The sequence below is a fragment of the Drosophila busckii genome, chromosome 3L (assembly GCF_011750605.1).
Source record: "Drosophila busckii strain San Diego stock center, stock number 13000-0081.31 chromosome 3L, ASM1175060v1, whole genome shotgun sequence".
NCBI lineage: Eukaryota > Metazoa > Arthropoda > Insecta > Diptera > Drosophilidae > Drosophila > Drosophila busckii.
In genome coordinates, this window is record NC_046606.1 from 18,416,987 (window position 1) to 18,437,027 (window position 20,041).

The following is a 20,041-nucleotide window of genomic DNA, read 5'->3' on the forward strand; positions in this document are numbered from 1 at the left end:
TTAAACAAATGAACAACATAAATAATTGCAAAATCACACATACACTCACACACTAGCACATATACACGCACACACACATGCATATAATCACACACGTACACACATCTGTATGCAAAGTGGGGTAAATCGCAGCAATTGCTGCATACTTTAAGGCGCTGCACGCGCCATCAAATCTGTTGAGCTTGGAAGCCTGAGCTTTGTGCCAGCCAGACGTTGTTTCGAAGCAAGATTAATGAGCATTCAAGTGAAAGCAATTCAATGTCGGTTGGCAAAATGCAAATGCAAATTCCCTACTCCAGCAACAACTATACCATATCAACTATAACGTTAGCCACACCTAATTACTTATACGCAACAATCCACAAGCGCCGCAGCGCCACAGCACCTTGCCACTCAATTGCAGCGGCACTCGCCACTCAACTAATTGCCGCAACACGCTCAACAGGCACTGAGCTGCCTCAAAACATTCACTTGCTGCTTTGCGAAGTGCCATTGTTCTTGTTTCTGTTGTTGTTGCTGCTGCTGTTGCTGTTGCTGTTGCTGTTGCAGCTGATGTGACTGATAACAGCCAAGCCCATTTACGTTGCGGCTGCCTAATTGCTGAAGCACGCATACAACCACATGTACGCTTTTGATTACGCATACGCAAATAAATGCGATTAATTTAAGAAGCTTGTCTACGCCCGACTAACTCCAATTTTAAACTAACAATCAAACTAAGTAAGTGAGCAAAGCGACTGAGCCACTGAGACTCTCAGCGGCCACTTCAAAAAGCACTCAACGCCGCATTCGACATTCAAATTTTATTCGCTCAGCTCAGCACCCCGTACCCCCCCTCAAGCTCGCACTGCCAGTGCCACTGCCAATGCTAACCAAAGTTGTTGAAAGCTGAAAGTTGTCGCCACCCATTGCTTTCAGCTTAATGCCACGCATACCGACCAACAACATAGAATTTGTTTCAAATTGAAAGCTCTACATACATATATACATATATATACATATATACATATGTATGTATGTCAGGCAGTTTAAGGTTGGCCTGATAAGCTCTGAGCAGGTCTGTAAACAAATTTATTTTTAAATGCCAAGCATAAAAAATGAACTCTCTTTTGTTTTTTCATTTTGATCGACGTGACGTGTGATAATGATAATATATTAAGATAATGTCTATGCCAGCTTTCGCCATGTCTGCATTAACGATTATATATTGTTTTATTACAATATTAAAGTGACAAAACAGTTTTGCTTTTATCAGTGGCAATTAACAACTAACACATGCGTGACTAAACAACATTTTACTTAATGGGTTGACATAGCCGATTAACTGCTGAATTTGTTGGTTAGAGTATTTAAGCTTCGTTCCATAATTATAAAATCTTAAATGCGGTTTTTATTCTGTTTTGCTTCCGATGTTTCGTAGTAATGTCAATATCAATAACTAACACGCAGGTCAAACAGGTTTTTATTTAAATACCCTACATAGGTTGGGGTAGGGCTCTAGCTGCATATAATAGTTTTGTAATTTTGCATGCATTTAAATTTAATTATCAGGTTGATTGCAAGCAAAAGAGAGCAGCAAAATAATTAACTCAGTAGCGCATTCAACTATTCGTGCTTGCTTATCTGCATACCCTCAACCTGTTCTGCTGCTTTCGTCGCCAGCTCTTTCTTTATCTCGCCTACAAATCGTTGCGCGATTGTCCCAGTGGCAAGTTGCTGAATATCAGCATTACGGTAATGCCCAAAAGTAAGCACGAGCCGGATTAAAAGTTGGTATAACTTGTTTGAAAATATAAGTTAATGTGGTTAAAGTAAAACATAACATTTCCGAAGGTGCATTGCATCTTTTCGCCACTGGGTGACAGCAGAAAACTCTCTCGTTCCACATTGTTGCTTTGTTCGATGCTGTAAATAAAATATTTTTTAGTTCCCATACATTGCATACATTGCAATAAGCGTCGCTTTTGTATAGCATTTCATTACTTATGTTTTAAGAACATTTCTGAGTCACTTTCAAGTTATTTTCGAATCTTTTCGACTCTACAAGGTGAATACTGTAAAAACAAACTTCCAACTAGTTGCCCTTACTCACTCGCATACAGCTTGGTTAACGGCTTGCGCTCTCTTTTCACAGTGCCGATCTGTTCGTTCTCTGACAGCGCTTCTACTGCGCTCTCACTATCTCTCCCGTCTCCCGCTCAGTGCATTGCGGTAATCGTTGTACTTCTACTTAAGCCGCTCATTTAACTCTCACGTTTCCATCGTTCTGTTCTGCTCTCGGCTGCTGCTTGGTTAGTTCACTCGTCGACAGTTTGATCGCGTGCTCCAACTCGTCAGGTCGGTCTGCTGCTATCAATCGGCGTGTGAAGCGAAATTTCGTGTATTAAATTCCGCGTTTTCTATGCCTAGCACCCCCATAACAGTTAATTGCCTGTTGTTTGTTGTTGTTAACTTTTGTCAAAACAGACGTTTGTTTTTAATCAGTGCGCGTTTTTATGTCTGGTGCTAGTAAAAGTGCCGCAAAAAGTTTTAATAACAAGAGTTTTTGGCTCGCAGTGTTTTATAAACTGTAATTAAATAATGCGCGTAAGTTGCTTTTGTGTGTGTGTGTGTTTTTTGTTGTTGTAACTGCTTTACGCGTAAATTTAAATCAATATTGCGATTGCCGCAATGCCGACTTTATTGCTTTTTGTTAAGGGCATAAATTAATGCAAGGTTCTTCTTTTATAATGCGCTGGCATTAATCTCTTTTCATTACGCTTCACTCGCTGTTTGCTTGCTTGCTCTCTTTGCCATGTTGCGCTGTCAAGGCGCTCATGTGTGTGTGTGCGTGTGTGATGACAAGATGGGCAGGAGAAAAATGTACATGACATGATAAAGCAATAAGTGAAAATTGCAACAAGTTTGCGCTGCGAGAGTTGAACAACAATTGGAGTTGAAATTAATTTTAAACAAAATAAAATCAACATGAGTCGAACAACCTCAACTCAATTAAAACGCCAGCGCACAGCAAAAAATTGTTTTTAAACATTTACAGTAACATCAATAACAACAACAACAACAAATATGCTGGAAACCTTTACATTTACATTGGTTGGTTTTTGCTCGCGCGCTCAGTTCACTTTTTAAATATAAACATACACATGATGATTACATACTAGTTATTTTTATTAACTTTTGTTGTTTTTGGTTTACATTTTCGATGTTAGATATTTGCTGCTGTTGTTGGGGCCAATTTGCTGTTTATGATTTTTATGGCACTTCCACGCGACTAACCAAATGCCATAAAATTTATGCGCAAATCTGTAACGAAGCAATAGAGTGAGCATATTTCGAATATATCACTTGGCTTTAATACTACAGCATTTAAGTGTTCGTGTGAAAGGAATCGAAAATGCATTTTCATGTTTTTATGCTGCAGCGTGCAGCGCATGAAATCAATAAAAAAATTATATTGGCACAAAATTGAAAAAATTCGATAAGCTCATAACGGTAAAAACTATGCAATTAATAGCTAAAAACACGCCGTGTTTTTTTCAGAATTTTGTGCAGTAAATTGCAAGTGATTTATATACATACCATTTAACTGATGATTAATTAAACATGCGGTTTAAACAAAAACACACACACACGCGTTCTAATGAAATATTTTTCCACTTGTCACGCAATTTGAGACGCATCAACAACTTTTTGCCTTTGCTTTTGCCTTTCCCTCTGCCTTCGCCTTCGCCTTTGTCAATTAACTCACACCCACACACAAGCACACACACACACACACACACCTGGATAGAGAGCAACTTGAACTAAAACCAACACCACATTAACCAAGTCTCTAATTTACGGCACACCATCATATTGCTATTCCACGTTTAGCTTGAAAAACTTTAAGCCACAGCAGCAGCAGCAGCGTAACTGAGACGCAGCAGCGTAACTGAGAAGCTGCGAGCTGAGCGAAAAGCGAGAGTAAGCGGCAGCGTTTGTTGTGGCAAATTCCCTGCTACAGTCGCTAAAAGTCAAATTAAATTCTATTTTTGTTCAAGCCCCCCCTCTGCTCCCTTGGGTATACTCGTTTCGTTGATGTTGTAAATGTCGTGAATGTTGCTTTTGTTAATTATCCCTCATGAATTTGATAGTTTTCATCAAAAGGTACGCCGTGGCATGCCGCATGCCTGCACCACCCCACACCACCCCACCCCACTCAGAGCTGAAACTGAAAATTCGAAAATGAAAACTAATATGCAAATGTGTGTGTGTGTGTGTGTGTGTAAGGCTGGAAATGTGAAAATATGCGCAATATGCGTAGTTGTTGTTTCTATTTCCGTCGAAATGCCACAAATTAGTCATGTAGCCCATAGAATGTATCAGCCTGCCGAGCGGCGCTCATAGCCTATTAATTTGTGATGCTGATGCTGATGCTCCAGGTTTACAGTTTATAGACACCAATTATCGTATGTGTGCGTGTGTGTGTGTGTGTGTGTGTGCCATGCCCCTGCGTTTGCGTCTATCGGAAATTCGAAGTGGAAATCAAATGTGCAAAATACTAACAAATAACTGAGCGCACATGCCCCGCACCCCGCACCCAGCAGGAGAAAAACATGAACTTCGGTAAATTCAATCTGTGGCAAGTGAAAATCATTGCAAATGCAGTGCCTGCCACATAGTGGGACACTCGCAGCTCCCAGTTCCCAGCGGGGCTAGCAAAACCAAACATTAATGTCAGAGCTGACTTGACTGCCTCTGACTGACGTATGGCACCCCTCTTGGGAGGCATATTGGCTTGCCTGCAATATGAAGCCTAGAACTTGGCTCTGACGCAGGCTAATGATGCGCATGATGTGCGCCATTGTCGTCATCATCATCTCGTTGGCTGCTGCTGCTGCTGCTGCTTGTGGCAGCATCGTCAACTTCATCTTCATCAGTCGCTGCTGCTGCTGCTGCTGTGATGGTGGTGGTGGTGGTGCTGCTGGTAGTGGCAGCCACAGCAGTTGCCTTGTCGACTTTGTTGCACATGCAACGCCGCAGACTTGGATGGCCTCCAACTGTGCTCTGCACTGCATGAAATTAATATTAATCGCAGCAAATGCATTTAAGCCGCATTTAGACGATTTGCCAGCGTTATCCGCGCAGCTTTTTCATTATGATACTAATACTGATACTGATGCTTTGTATGCTGCGCTGCCTTTTTGTTTATTGTGCGTGATTTTTATTTATTGTTTTTGCGGTCGCGGTCGGTTATTAAAAAGCCCCGGGCAATTTGTAATCATTAGAGCGGATGCCAGCGTCAGCTTTAGCCTTTGCTGAAACGTTTGCGTCTGCATTTGCGTTAGCGTTAGCGTTAGCTAAGTAAAGTTGTTCTAATAGCGCCGTGGTGCAATTTCTGCTTGGCTTTGCATACTTTCAGGCGCGCAACTGGGGACTGGCAGTCAAGTCAGGCTGACAAAAGTCAGTGACATTTTAGCCAACTAATATCTATGCATTTATGCAAATCACACAAACATAAAGTGGGCAATGGAAGTAAAGAGCAAAGCGAGGAAGAGAGGAGAGAGCAAAAGAGACAATGCCAAGCGACTGCCATTTGCACATTCAACTCCATGCTGCTGCTTCCTCTTCCTCCTCCTCCTCCTCTTCTTATGCTTAACATTCACGTCATCCTGATTGTTGCTGTAGTTGTCGTGGCAAAATTTAAGTGGCCACTTGACTAAATTAATATGACACTGCAGCAAGTGGCCCTGCACTTGCCACACGAACAAACACACACCTTTCCTTCTCTCACACTCTCTCCCTCTCTCTCTCCCTTTCTCTGTGTCTCTCGCTTTCACATTGTCATTGTAACTGTCGCTGTCCCACTCTGTCCCCATTGTCTTTTGGCCCCCAAACAATATGAATAATTATGACGTCAAACTGTGGCACTTAATTTGCATTTTGAACTCAACTTGCACTTGCCAAAAGACTTTCAAATACCGTCAATAGACTAAAAAAAAATTGCAACAATTTTTGTATAAAATTTAAAATCAACTAAATTGCTACAAAATTGTCAATTAATATGCATAAGCTGAGAATTGGAGAGCAATTTTCTATAGATTTACTTTAGTTCAATTATTTCAATCCAATAATCTCAAAGGTGCTCTAAATGCAAATTAAATAGGCTGCTTAAATTCTAAAATTCACGATTACGATTAATAAATTGAATTACATTTCAAAAAAGGATTTAATCAATTAGAAATTGAATACAAAAAACGGAATTCAATTAAGCTTAGAATTCGAAATACAAAGCAAAAAATCCAAACACGAATGGAATTTGAGCTTCAGTACTGCATTATTATGAATAATTAAAAATGTCTTAAAATAAAAATATTTAAAGTTTTGCAGGAGCACTTCGGGTATTTAAAACTTAATTATACTGAATATTTAATACTTAATTTAAACCCGCTTTCCATTTCCAACTTTAACTAAGGCAATAAAAGGTACAAGGAGTAGAAAATTGAGTTAAATGAAACTCATCGTCGTATTAGTAAATAAATAGGACGACACGTTCGAAAATTCAATATATGACAGCAGAGTTTGTCAACTACGAATTTGCGAGTGTCCACTGTATTAATTAATTAAATAAAGTCATGATTTGTTGCTCAGTTATGCACAGGCTGCATTGAATTTTATTCAATTAAGCTGCAATATTCTCATAAGCTGCAATTAAGCAGTTTGACTTTAAGGCTTTGGCTCAAATCCAAGCGCAATTGTTGACTTGGACTGTAATTTACGTTTCCAGGATTGCGAGCCCCAATGAGCTATTACTTAACCAACTGTTAAATACACAAATAAATGGCATTAAAAGACAGCAACAAAATAGAAAATCTTGTGCTGGCAACAACAGTTAACGAGCCACAACCTACTGCAGTGTGTGTCGGCTAGTTAACGCCCATGCTGTCAAGGCTCTGATGGCAGCCCGGCCCATAAGCGAGCATGTCACAACGTACTAAAATCCCAACTGTTTGCAGCTTGTCTTGCCTTTCATTTTATATAAAATACTGTGCTGTATCTGTATAGAGACACACACACACTCATAGATAGTCTGTGTCTGTGTGTATTATTATTTTTTTTCTGCTCGCTTTTGCTGCAGCACATGTCACACTTGGCTCGCAGTTTGCGGCCAGGCCAGGGCTATGAAAATAACCATAAGGCAATTGCCCAGGCGGTTTGCAGCCTCCCTGCTCTCCGCTCTCCGCTCCCTGCTCCACGCGCTCTGTCTGCAGCTCCCTAGTGCTTGTGGCACTCATAAGCCTTGAATGCTAAATGTCAAAGTTACTCCTTGGCGTAACATTCGACACATTGGGGCGTTGAGGTGTACCTACGTGTACATTACTGTATATACGTGTGTGTGTGTGTGTGTGTGTTGGTAATGGCGGCCTTAGTGCTTGCCGCCTGCCTGACCGACCGACCGACCGACCGTCCGCCCGCCCGACCGACTGCTAAACCCATTTTGTCTACGGCCACATGACTGCTGCCTGGTTGCCTATGGATTACATTACACTAAGTTCTGTGCAAACAGAGTTGGCGCAGTTCATTAACATGTTACATGGACATGGTTAGACCCCAAAGCCGAAAGCTGCTCTGTTCCTGGAAAACAGAAAACAGAGTCACAGTTGAGAACGCTGCAGTTGGAGTTGGAGTTGCAGTGGAGTTGAGTTTAGTTCAGTTCGTCGTGGTAGACTTTGCTCTACTTTAGACAAGACTCTTTAGGTTTGTTTTCTATGCGCCCAAGTGTGTGTGCGTAGGCATGCTTGTATGTGTGTGTGCTTTATGTCTATTTTCTACATGACGCCCAACAAGCCGAAAACGCTCGACGCTGATACGGAAGTGTTCACCCCCCACTTCAAGCAACTAGAGCGGCTCAAAGCTCAGAGCTTTAGCTATGAATGCGAAAATGAATACGCATATAAATATGAATATACTTAGCGTGTGTGTGTGTGTGTGTTTCTGTGTGTGTGTGTGTGTGTGGCCTAAGCTGCGCATTAAATGTAAAATATAAATAATTAACAGCTAACTTAGAGCAAGCGAGACAGCAAGTCTCCATGTGTACGCGTGTGTGTGTGTGTGTGTGTGTGTGTAACGAGGCCAACAAACAAAAAGCCACATGCGGTTGCGAGTGTTCATTACAATTGCTGCTCGAACCGTGTAGCACAGTGTTGTTGCTCTAATTAGGCGCGCTTTTAGTGCAGTCGTGTGGCTAATCAAAGTAGTCTGAGTGCCTGAATTGGGTTTTGGTTTGGTTTGGCGTTGGCTTCGGCTTTGGCTTTGGCTTCAACGGAGCCTACCCGATCTAAACACAATACTCTCTAGTTAATTTAGAGTTTTAATGCGCTTGCGACTTGTGGCCGTTGCACACACATACAGAGACACGCAGCACATGGCAAACAGAGCGACAGGGCGACAGTTAGAGACATTGGGAGAGGCAACAAGCGGAGGCAAATTCATTTGTTGGCTTCCGTGTACAAAAACCAGCAGCCGTTGCATACTTTGCGGCGCAAACAAAACCAAGGCAGCCCGCTCGTCCCTCCGTCCGTCCGTCCGTCCGCTCGCTCTGTCTATTGCGGTGACTCGTATGCGGCGCTGCACGTCAATGAGTCCCAGAACAGTAAACCGAAAAAAGAGAAAATAACAACAAAAACAAAAACAAAACTCATATAGACAGAGAGTCGTAGTTCGTGCTTACGTGCTCGTTTATACTTGCAGCAGTAGCAGTCGTAGGCCATTCCCTGGTGGGCTCTACTCGGACTATTTGGTCTGGTTGGTTGGTTGGCTGGCCGTAAAACTCAGAGCAATTCGTTTTAATGAATCCATCCACATGCAGAGCAACTGCACATTGAGCAAGCGAGTTGGCGGGGGAGGGGGAGGGGGATGGTGAGATCCCAGGCCACGGTGCATTGCAGCTCGTCAGAGCCAACTGATTGTATCAACTTCCTAAGTGGATTTTGCAGTCCAACTGGCATTACGCCTCTTGGCCTCAGGTAATTTCGTATGAATGAAAAGCAAAATGCAGCAATGCTATAGCTATCTCGCTCACACACACACACACATGCATACACATGCATACAGACATGCATAGCTGCTTTATGTGAGAGATGAGGCCACATTTATGCCACTGCGCAGTTTTGATTCTCTGACATTTCATTCATTTGCTTTTTGTTTGTTGTTGTTGCAGCAGCAGCAGCAGCAGCAGCAGTTGCAAAACTGAAGTTGTCTTTCAATAAACATTCATTCACACTGTCAGCTCCAGCAGGCAGGCAGGCAGGCAGGTGAAGTGAACCCACCCACCCAATCGCCCACTCGCTGGCTGGGAGGCTGTTATGATTTTTGTTTGGCTGCCGAAAGTTTGTGGGCAACTTTAGCGTATTTCTCTGGAGCTGTCTGCTTGGCATTGGCTTTTGGCATTACGCTTCTGCTGCTGCTGCTCCTGCTTTTGCGCTCGTTGCGGCTTTTCACACTCATGAATTTTTAAGCGGCATTTTTGCAGTTTTGCAGTTACTAACACCAAGTTCCGGGCCGCCAAGACAGCTCAGCTCAGATCAGCAGAGCACCAGGTTGCCTTGCTGGCCGTTTTCAGCAAGCTTTGAAATAGTTTTTATGCAATTTTTATGATTGGATTTGGGACTTGCGGCAAGGTGGAAAGCATGCGCCAAGTAGCATAAGAAGCACATTCAAATTGCATTCGAAATGAGAGCAGCTCCAACAGCAGTTTGACAGCCACAAGCAGCAACCTGTCGATGCTTGATGGACAGATTGACTTTAAATTGAGCAACGATATAGATTTAGATGCAGCAACATATTCAATACAATATGAGCCACAAAGCATTAGAAAATACGATGCATATTAATTAGTTGTTACTTTATTTTAATGCATATGAGATTAGTTATAATGAATACAAGTTGCATTAGCCTCAGCAGCAGCTGCTTGCAACCTGAGATAATGGAAGCTGGCTATTAATTTATAAATTACGCAAACCTCTTGCTGCGGCGCTGTAAAATTTAAAAACTCATTTGGCGTCAACTAAAGAGGGAGACAAAACTACTTATGCAAGAACAAAAGCACACACACACTCACACACACACACACACATAAAAAACGCACACATTTCACTTAGTTTTTATGCAAAACGTTAAACAGCTTTAGACACTCAACTAGGGGCTTCTGTTTTTATGAGCACATGCCAACTTACTCCAACTATATCTCTCTCTCTCTCTCTCTCTCTCTTTTACACTTTCTCGTTGCAGCTTCGACTGGTGCAAAGCAAAGGCAAACGGCAAAACTAATTTATGGCATTAAAAATGCATATTTTCTAGCAGTTGCCAGTTTTTATCATTTGCCAACTGCTAAAGGAGCTCGCTCGCAGTCGCCGTAATAGCAGCAGCCGCTTTTCAGTTGCGGCGCCCCAAAAGTGTGCAGCACATTCACTGCCTGCCACACTGCCACATTTGCCTCAGTGCAACTGCAACTCAGCGAGCGCCATCGCCAGCGCCAGTGCGTGTGTGTTTCTGAGTTTCTTTAGTTTTTTTTTCTACTTTTCGCGTTCGCGTTCGGCTCTAGTTTTTATTTTTTCTTGCGCGAGCTATGTGAGCAGCTCATGCAGCTTAAATTGGATTTGGCTGGCACAAAGCAACGTTAAAGCAACTCAGCCTGAAATTTTTTACTTAAGCCAGGCCCGCCCCGCCCCGCCACCCACGTACAGTCGCTTTCTTTTGGAAGCACGCGTATCCTGCCACACACTTGTGCGCCCACTGCTCATCATCAAACGTCCAGGACTGGGAGACTGGGAAGCAAGCAGCACAACAGGACTCAAGCAGCAGCCAGACTCAGCAGCAATAACGCATGATAATTTACTGCTCTGGCCCTGGACTGGCAACGAAATGGCTTTCCTATGTATAAATGTGAGTACAGATTAAATGCTTAACATGAGCAGAAACTTGTTTGAAGATTTCTATTTGAATTCACCAAATGGTCTCTCAAGAACTGCGAAGAGTTGACACGCTTTAGTTAGTCAGCATATTACTCATACGTCGCGTGTGCGCGAGACCTTAATTAAACTGCTGCGACTAGATGTATCAATTAAATAATCTATAATTATGAATTTAACTGATACTTGCCTCTTACCCCTTTAACATCCTTTAACTCTTTCCTCTAAGCTGAACCTAAGCTAGATACTTAAGATTGTATAAAACTAATCTAGACTAATCTAAACTCACTCGATCATGGCGCGATTAATCATATGATACACAACAATCGATAATTCTGTTTCAAATTAAATCGAATTATGGGTTTCGATTAATTGAATCATCACTTTACATTTACGCGCAACAATTGAAACAATTACAATGTCACCAAAATGCAGTAAAGTGTGGAAATATTTCAGTGAAATGAATGAAAAATATGTGCAGTGCCAATTATGTGTAAGGAAGCTAAAGTATTGCAAAAATACTACAAATATGGACTCCTGACTGAGTTAAGTAATATCTGTCCAAAGTCCAACAAACGAACTCGGTTGTTTAAAGTTAAGGTAAAGTGAATGACAAATAAGCAGCAAATAAATACATAATCATAATGGTAAGAAGAGGAAAAAGCAATACACTCTCTGCGTGTGTGTGTGTGTGTGTGTGTGTGTGTCTGTGTGTTTGTGCAAGTGTCTGTGTATTAACAGCTGTCTGCACTGTCAATACGTGGCCAACGAGCAACAAGCAATGGCCAGTTAGAGCTGAAGCAAGAATGACAATGGCCGCGCAACGATGTCGAAAACCAATTCACTTTTCCCAACACCAACACGAAGCTTTCATTTGCTCTCAGAGTTGGGCCATGCCCTGCTCTGCTCTGCTCCGCTCCAGTCCGCTCCAGTCCGCTCCAGTCCGCTTGGAGTGCGACAGTGTGTGCGTCCATCTGTTTTGAGTGCTGATTGTCAAGTGTCGCCCACAGACACGTGCTTACATTGCTCGATCTCTTGTGCGCAACGGGCTCTTTGGCCCCCCCCACTACTTGCAATCAATGTTTGTTCAAGCTCGATGCCGTATTGAACTGCCAAGTGTATTAAATTTGTACAGCATCTGAGCAGATATTCATTGAATGTGTGTGTGTGTGTCTCTGGCTTAAGCCAACGCAATAATAAAGGATTTTGCGGTTTTTGAGCCACACACCCACACACACAGACAACAATAGCACATTGAAGTGCATTTGAGCAGCAATCATTTTTGTGGTTAACAAATACAAAAGCCTATTAATGAACATGCACACACACTATTACGCACTTGCACACGCAACAATACACAATATTTAATAGAGTTGTGGTTGCATTCTCACTCTCTCTATGTGTGTGTGTGTGAGTGCGGCTTTTGTTTCATTTAATCAACGGCATTTAAGTTGACAAACGCTCAAGACAAAAGCCTCAAAAGTTGAACAAATTCTCCTACAACTTGTGAATGCAAATGCATCCACTCCCAGTCATAGTCCCAGCTCCAGTCTCAGTCCCAGGACAGTCCTTATAACAAAACTCGAACCAAAAAAGCTGATCCAGCGTAAACTTTCATTGTTCCAAACTGTTGACGTGTGAGTGCGTTGTGGGGCGCGTTAGTTAATTGAATTTTAAATTATTCTTATCTCAAAAATTGTTAGCTGCGCTCATGAATAAATCAGTTTTCAATTTCACTTGCTAATTTGATGCGAGAGCAAGAGCGAGCGAGCGGGCGAAAGAGTTTATAATTTAGTGTGTTGTTAGCGAGTGCAAAAGTGCAGTGCTTAAGCATTTAAACAAATCTAAAATTAAGCTAATAGAATCAGCTGTCAGTCTGAAACTGAAGTTTTCAAAACTTATTCATAGAAATTTGTATTTGCGCGCATAGCTTAGAGCTGCGCATTATTTATGCTGTGGCTTACAAAAGTATTTCATGAACTTGCAAACGAACTGAGTTAAAATGGCGCCAGAGCAGGGACAGGGAGAGGGAGAGGGACGCGCATTAGAAATACTTTCGCAACTAACTTTTGTAGCAAATCAACGAGTCATAAATATGAAAGCAGGCTCCAGATAAAACGCGCATATGCTAATGCATAAGCTGCTGCTACTGCACTAAGCTCTAAGATATAACAATAGAGCGAGTGACAGGCGGCATTGTTTTAGAAATTTATTGCATAATCTAATATAAATAATAAAGCTGAGCACATAACAATGCCTAAAAGTATGCAATGAAATATTCGCCCCCAGTCAACACAGGCACTTGGACCGACCGACTGACTGACCGACTGACTGACTGACTACTGACAAGCGCACACATACATTGATTGCATAATATTCAATTATTAAAAACTAACAGACTGCTGGAGAGGTGGGTGGGTGCGAGAGTGGGTGGAAATTGCCTCAGAGGTCAGTTTTCATAACTGCCAGAGGCAGAGTGCACAACTGCGAAGAACTTTTGTCAATGGGCCAAGCCTCAAAGTCACTGAAGCCTTGCACACAACCAACCAACCACACACACACAGAGAGAGAGAGACACATATTTATGCAGGCAAATGACTTACTGCACACACACAGAGACACCCACTTGGACAAGAGCTAAGCTTATATGTTGCTTGCGTCATCAGCAACGTTGCTGCAGCAACTGAAGGCCTTGGCATGCAGTCAAAACGCAGCGCTGCCATTTTCCACAACTATTTTCCCAAGTCGGCTATGAGCTAGTCAAAGCGGGGGCAGGCATGGATCAGTGCCAGTGCCAGTGACCAGTCAAGGCATGCAGTTGCCCAGACTGGAGCTGGAGCTGAAGCTGACGCTGATGCCTGTAAGGCCTCACGCTGGCCATTGAAAGTTGTCTGTCATCAAGTTGCATGGACAAAACAAACAAAAAACTTAACCTCAGCACAAATTTAAGCAAATATTTGCATGCCACATGTGGAGATTGAGACGGCAGCAGCAGCAACTCTTCCATCATAAGCTACGTTGACAGTGAGGCTGCTGCTGCTGCTGCTGCTGCTGCTGAGGGACTTGACTTTTATTTGGCCTAGATGATGATGCAGCCCCTGACGTGGGTGGGGGAGGCATTGATGCAATTGAAGCCGGAAGCAGTTGCAGTGTCAGCCAAAGAACTTAACCAGGTGACTAGCAGGCATGAGCAACTTGGCCAGACGACATGTTGGAGCTTGCATGATTTTAATCTATTAAATACGAAAGAAAATTCTCAATGCGTACACGAGCTTGAAATGTCATTGGAAACTTTTCAAGCGTTGACTGCAGCTAATGACGCGCAAAATGTTTACAAATCATTTTGTCAATAACGACAACTGCTAAGGGATATATGCGTGTGTGTGTGTGTGTGTGTATATGCGCCTGATCCGACCATAATTTGCCCCACATTTCTTACATTCAGTGGCAGCCACGACAGCAGCAGCAAAAACGTCAGAGCGGCCATGAAAAGGTCATTAGTGTGTTCCTGTGTGCGTGTGCCGCAAATGGCCATTCAATATGCCATAGAAAAAGACAGACACACACACGCACACACACACACAACACACCCACACACACACACACACACACAAATGGTCTTAGAGCTAAAGCCAGCAGCCATAACAGCCACATGCTTTTTTCCACAACATTAACGCAAATTGCAAATAATAAAAATTCAAAATACCGAACCGCACAGCAAGCTGCACGTGTTGTTGCCATTCTAGTATGTGTGTATGTGTGTGTGTGTGTGTGTGTTTGAGTAAGGGCTCAAGGAAACCACAACAAGAACCTGACTATGGGCACGTTTATCGTAGCTTTTGGCATTTTTAAAGCCCACCCAAAAAATAAATAGAAAGCAAACTGAAGGCAAACTTGAGGTAATGCAAATGATGCTCTATAAAAAAAGGGGTATATGGCCTTAGCTGTGCCGCAATTTGGGCTTCAACTAAATGTTAATTTGGCTTAGTGAAATCAAGTGTAAATCAATTACACTTGTGTTAACGACCCCAACAAGCCAAATAATATGCTGGCCATAGAGCGAGCTGTTTATTAAAGGCCCCCACACATAGCACATTTATCATTGAGAGAGCTGCGTCTATTGCTTTTGCTGCTGCTGCTGCTGCTGCTGCTCAAGCGAATCAAAATGGAAATCTATTTTATGCAAAGGCACGGACTCTGCCGCTGAAACGTTTTCTGGAGCTAAGCCAAACATAAGGAAGCCAGCCACACGGCTAACTGCTTCAATGCGTCCTTTGCTCGCATGTGTGCGAGTGTGTGTGTGAGTGTGTGTGTGTGTTTGCTTGGCGAGGCATTTGTGGTCTAAAAGCTTTACCTATGCACTCATGCATGCGTTCTATGCAACGCTTTGCCTGCCTTGCCACCTGCCACACACACACACACACACACACTCAAATTGATGTATGTGCGAAATATGGCGACCACTACGCATTTTTAGCTCTTGGCGTCCTTCGTCCTTCTTTAGTGTGCTGCCTGCCATTGTTGGTTTTGAATTTGCGATTTTATGCTAGCGCGTGTGCGATGCTTTTAACTTATGGAGACATTTACTTGCAGCTTGCCACACGCACAATGAAATGGCGACCAATGGTGATATGTCGATGATCTCGCCGCCAACTTCTTCCATTTCAAACGATCAAGATCCGTTTGGACAGCTGCCACCGCTACCACCGCCGTTGCGTTCCACCCAAGTGCTTCAGCCATTGAGCGTATTTCCAGGTGCCACAACCGACAATCACCACAATTGTTTGCCTTAACTCTTAACCGTTTGTTGCTTAGTTTCTTGTTTGCCTGGATTTTCATTTGCTATAATGTGTTTTGTATAGCTCTTGCACTATACCATTTACTATATACATATATGATTTGATTTGATTTTGTTATTAAGTAATTTATCGACACTTGAAACTGTTTGTGTAGCATTGAATTTTTGATTTGTGTTGCCAACATAACTGTCATTGCATAGCTTGCACACACACACACACACGCACACAAATGTACACTAGACTACAGCGTTTTGATTTGAAACCTTCTACACTTCAGCACAGATACAGATAGAAATGCAGACACATGTCAAACATTCCACTGTGCGAACTTTTGTTACCTTTGTTTAGCATTTTTCTAGCTGCGCCACAGCCGCACTCATTCAATCTATCAATCAATCCAAGCCATCCTCCAAAAAATAAAAACACCAAAAATATACCAATCAGTCAAACAGTCGTCCATTAATTAAATGTCACTTTCTGTCTACTCTAAAACTCTCTGCCTGCCTCCGCCAAACTTGTGTTTTCAACTTTTCCAAAAAAAACCAAAAAAATTCGTAACGTAAACCAATTTTTATTTGTTAAAAACCAACAATAGCAACTTTTTTCCAAGTAGCATTGTAGCTTTTGCTGCTGCTGTGTACATGTATTTGTTTGTGTATGCCTATGTGTGTGTGTGTTTTCCTTTTTTTTGAAAATTGTTTATTAGAAAAACAAGAGAAATGCATTCGCAAATCACAGCCGCTTTTGTAAAGATCTTTTTGAATGTTTGCCAGCCACCACCTCATTTCAAACTCTCTCTCTCTGTCTCTCTCTTAGCTTTTGTGCTGTTCAAAAGATTTTCACAACTTACAGAAATGCTAACGAATTTACAACTACAATTTTGTGCTCTCTTCTACAATTTTTTCTTCCTAAAAAACAAAAACAAAAACCGAAATATTCTTATTTCACATAAAATGCATTTTACTGTAGAGTGAGTATAACAACAACAAATATAACCACAAAATAGGACTGCCAAAAGCTTTACAAATATATTACTTAATTTTCGGTTTTTTATTTTGTATATTTTTGCATATTTATTTAATTAAATTGTGCAAAATTGTTGCGCACTGCTTCAAGTTTCAACTTCAACTTCAACATCAAGTTTAAGTTTAATTTTGATTTTATTGCTTTTAAGTGGAATTTTGTGTTCTGACCAAGCCATAAAATATATGTAATTTGCTTATGAGCGCCTGCTCGTTATTCTTCTTGCTCGCCGTGTGCTCAGTGTCCAATTTGAGTGAAGATTCGTACGATTATGTTTTTGGTGGTCGACACAAGACTCCGCCCACATCAACGTCAACACAACTCAAGCTGACCTCGCCGCCCGTGAGACTGCGACCCGAAGGTAACTGCCAACTGTCCAACTGCATTTGTTAATAAAGCTTAAAGCGTTTGTTCTTTATTCGATTCACAGACGCCTATCGAGGTGAGAACACAAACAACGGCCGTTTCTATCGTCATTCCTTTAGCTATGCCCCGAAGCGTCAGCGCCATGCGAGTCGTGACGATCGTGATCGCGAGTCAAGATTAAGATGTCATGGAGAGGATGAGGCAACGTTGCGCCAACTGCTGCTCGAGTACGTACATGCCACAATGCCACAATGCCACATTGCCCCATTGCTTGCAACCATTTGAAGTGCTCGCAAATGAGATGCACGCAAAATGAAATGCACGGCAAAAATTGCAGCCCAAATAAATAAATTCTGCTCTGCTGTGCTGTGCTGCATTGTAAATCATTATGCGTCATTTAATTTGCATGCCGCAAAATGTTCGCCATAAAGTACACGTATTAGCATTTAGTTGAACAAATAAACAGCAATTTACTATTGCCGAGCATAGCTTTAGTAGTACCTATGTTTCTATCATTTTGTATCACAGCAGGAGGCAACAAACCAACCCAACCCAAACCAAACCAAACCAGACAAAACAAAACAAAGTATAGTAGTTTTTAATTAGCACAGCAAATAATTTCATTTTAATTTATGTACGAGTATTTGACAATTTGGTGCCACTGTTTATATTATTTATTTACAAATCAGCAGCCATGCGCCAAAATTAATGTGAATTTGTTTTGGTCTTTAATTAAATGCACAAACACATTCGATTCCATAGATTTCCCTTTATTCATAGCTATAAAAATCTCTATATATATATATAACTATATATGAATTTGCGTATTAAATTGTTTTCCCCCCACTCCACACAGATTTGCGCAAATTATGTGTCCTTAAAATGTCAATTATTCATTGAGGGCATTTGTGTTGTGTTGTTTTAGTTGCGCAACTTAAACCCGAACAAACAAACAAGAAATAAAAATAACAATAATAATAATAATTATAATAATAGCAACTGCAAGCACATGCGACATTCACCAACTAAAAAGTAACCAGCTTGCAATTTAAGCAAAGCAAACAAATGAAAGAATATGTATATTTTAATTAAACAAAGCATTTTTTGATGCATAACTGAAAAGAGAGCGAAACAAGCGCACAAACAGAAACAAAAAGAGAAAGAGAGAGAGAGAGAGAGTGCAAATTTATTATAACAATTAAACGACGTCGCACAAAGAAAAAAGGGCCAACAAAATGATGGGCACAATGCCACCCAGGTACATATAACAAAAGCATTCCAAAAACTATTAAAATTAATTTTAATAATCATAATAATAACAACAATGCAGCCATAGCAAATGATTAACAAGCTCATACATTACGCATACGCCATGTAATCATTTAATTTTCGATAACATAAAATAAGTTCTCATTTTGAATGCAGTGCAAACAAATTTTATATTGATAAATATGTTTTTTTTTTTATTGTTTCTTATCTGTGTGTGCGTGCGTGCGTGCGTTTGTGTTTAATCATTAAGTAAATTGTTAGGTTTTATATTATATTTAGTTTGTTAAAAATGTTTAATTAAAACAGTTTAATTAGCGGCTTTTTATAATGGATTTTTGTGAAACGAACGCGCATTGTACATAAATGTTTTAAGCCTAAATTCATTTCATTGCAACAAAGCTCATGTACACATATTTTCAATATTCAATGTTCTTGTCATTTACCTTTACCTTTGCCTAACCAATAACAATCATAACTGCCAACATCAACAACAACAACTGAATAACAACTACAACCACTTAAAGAAGCCACACCCAGAGTGGTCTCGTATTCACGCCACTCAATGAGTATGCAATTTCTCTAAGCTACTTTACTTACAAACTTACTGCCAAACTACTCCACATGCAACTAATTGTTTCATTTATAACCGTATTTAGTTTGTAATTCCATCATCCGCACTTCTGCATCCGCATTCAGCACTTTCGAATTTATTTTGTTAATTATTGAAAAGCCAAAAGTGTAGCATGAAACGAGAGACAATTAAAATTCAATTAATATGCTCTCTAACATTTAATTTAGTTGTTAGAATCGTAATAATTATGGCAACACTCGCATCAGTTGCAATACTGCAATAGCGTACAAAATGTCATGTTATGTGGGCATCACCCACCACCCACCACCCACCAGCACCCATCACCACCCATATTCACACCCACTTCATGCGCACTGTAGAGTCACTTGAGCGCCAGCCACAACAATTTGTGCACTGAAGCCTCGACTGCTCTTATTCTGCATGTGTGTGTGTGTGCCTGTGTGTGTGTGTGTGTTATGTTCTTTATGACATGCCGAAAAGTGTTTGAGTGCCATTAAGTCGCTGTACGCACTTCAAAGCACAATCACACCCCCACTCAAGCACACACACACACACACGCATAAAGTCTTCTCTCGTCCAGCAGTTGACCCTCACTTTGCATGCCATCAAAAATCATAATTAGCTCCCAACCCATCGCCCTCATCTGTAGCTGTCCACCCACAACATGCGTGACTTATCTTTATCTAAAAAAAATATATATATACATACGTATAGTATATAATATTTAAACAAGCATTCATTAGACAATTCAGTTAGCCCAGCCAAACTAATAAACTCACACAATATTTTCAGGTTCAACCTAATTTTGGTTTCAGTTCAAAACACCGTTAACAACTTTTATTATTTACAAAACTATTTTAACTAATTGGCGTTTGGTCTGGTTCACCAAAAGAGCAACAACAACAACAAAAATGCAAAACAATTTTAATACCCAAAAAAAAAAAGACTTTAACTCAAACAACGAACAATTCTGTTGCGCTCTGTTGTTTTAGTTTAAAAACACACAAAAAATGAATTTCTGGCCTCATTATACAATTTTACGA

General features: G+C 41.1%; 1 protein-coding gene across 9 annotated transcripts in view; it reads left to right on the plus strand.

Moving 5' to 3' along the window:
* Positions 1-20,041, plus strand: part of LOC108598023 (glucose transporter type 1) — a 74,907-nt gene that overhangs the window by 38,691 nt on the left and 16,175 nt on the right. For 6 of the 9 annotated variants that reach the window (XM_033293553.1, XM_033293556.1, XM_033293555.1 and 3 more), the window contains exons 1-2: positions 2,321-2,586; positions 10,270-10,923. In XM_033293553.1, coding sequence (XP_033149444.1) covers positions 10,903-10,923 — 21 coding nt within the window. In that variant the 5' untranslated portion in view covers positions 2,321-2,586; positions 10,270-10,902. Of the gene's footprint in view, positions 1-2,320; positions 2,587-10,269; positions 10,924-15,542; positions 15,705-17,012; positions 17,133-17,201; positions 17,365-17,993; positions 18,369-20,041 lie in introns of those variants that run through there. The other 3 variants (XM_033293560.1, XM_033293561.1, XM_033293554.1) reach the window with 3 other exon arrangements.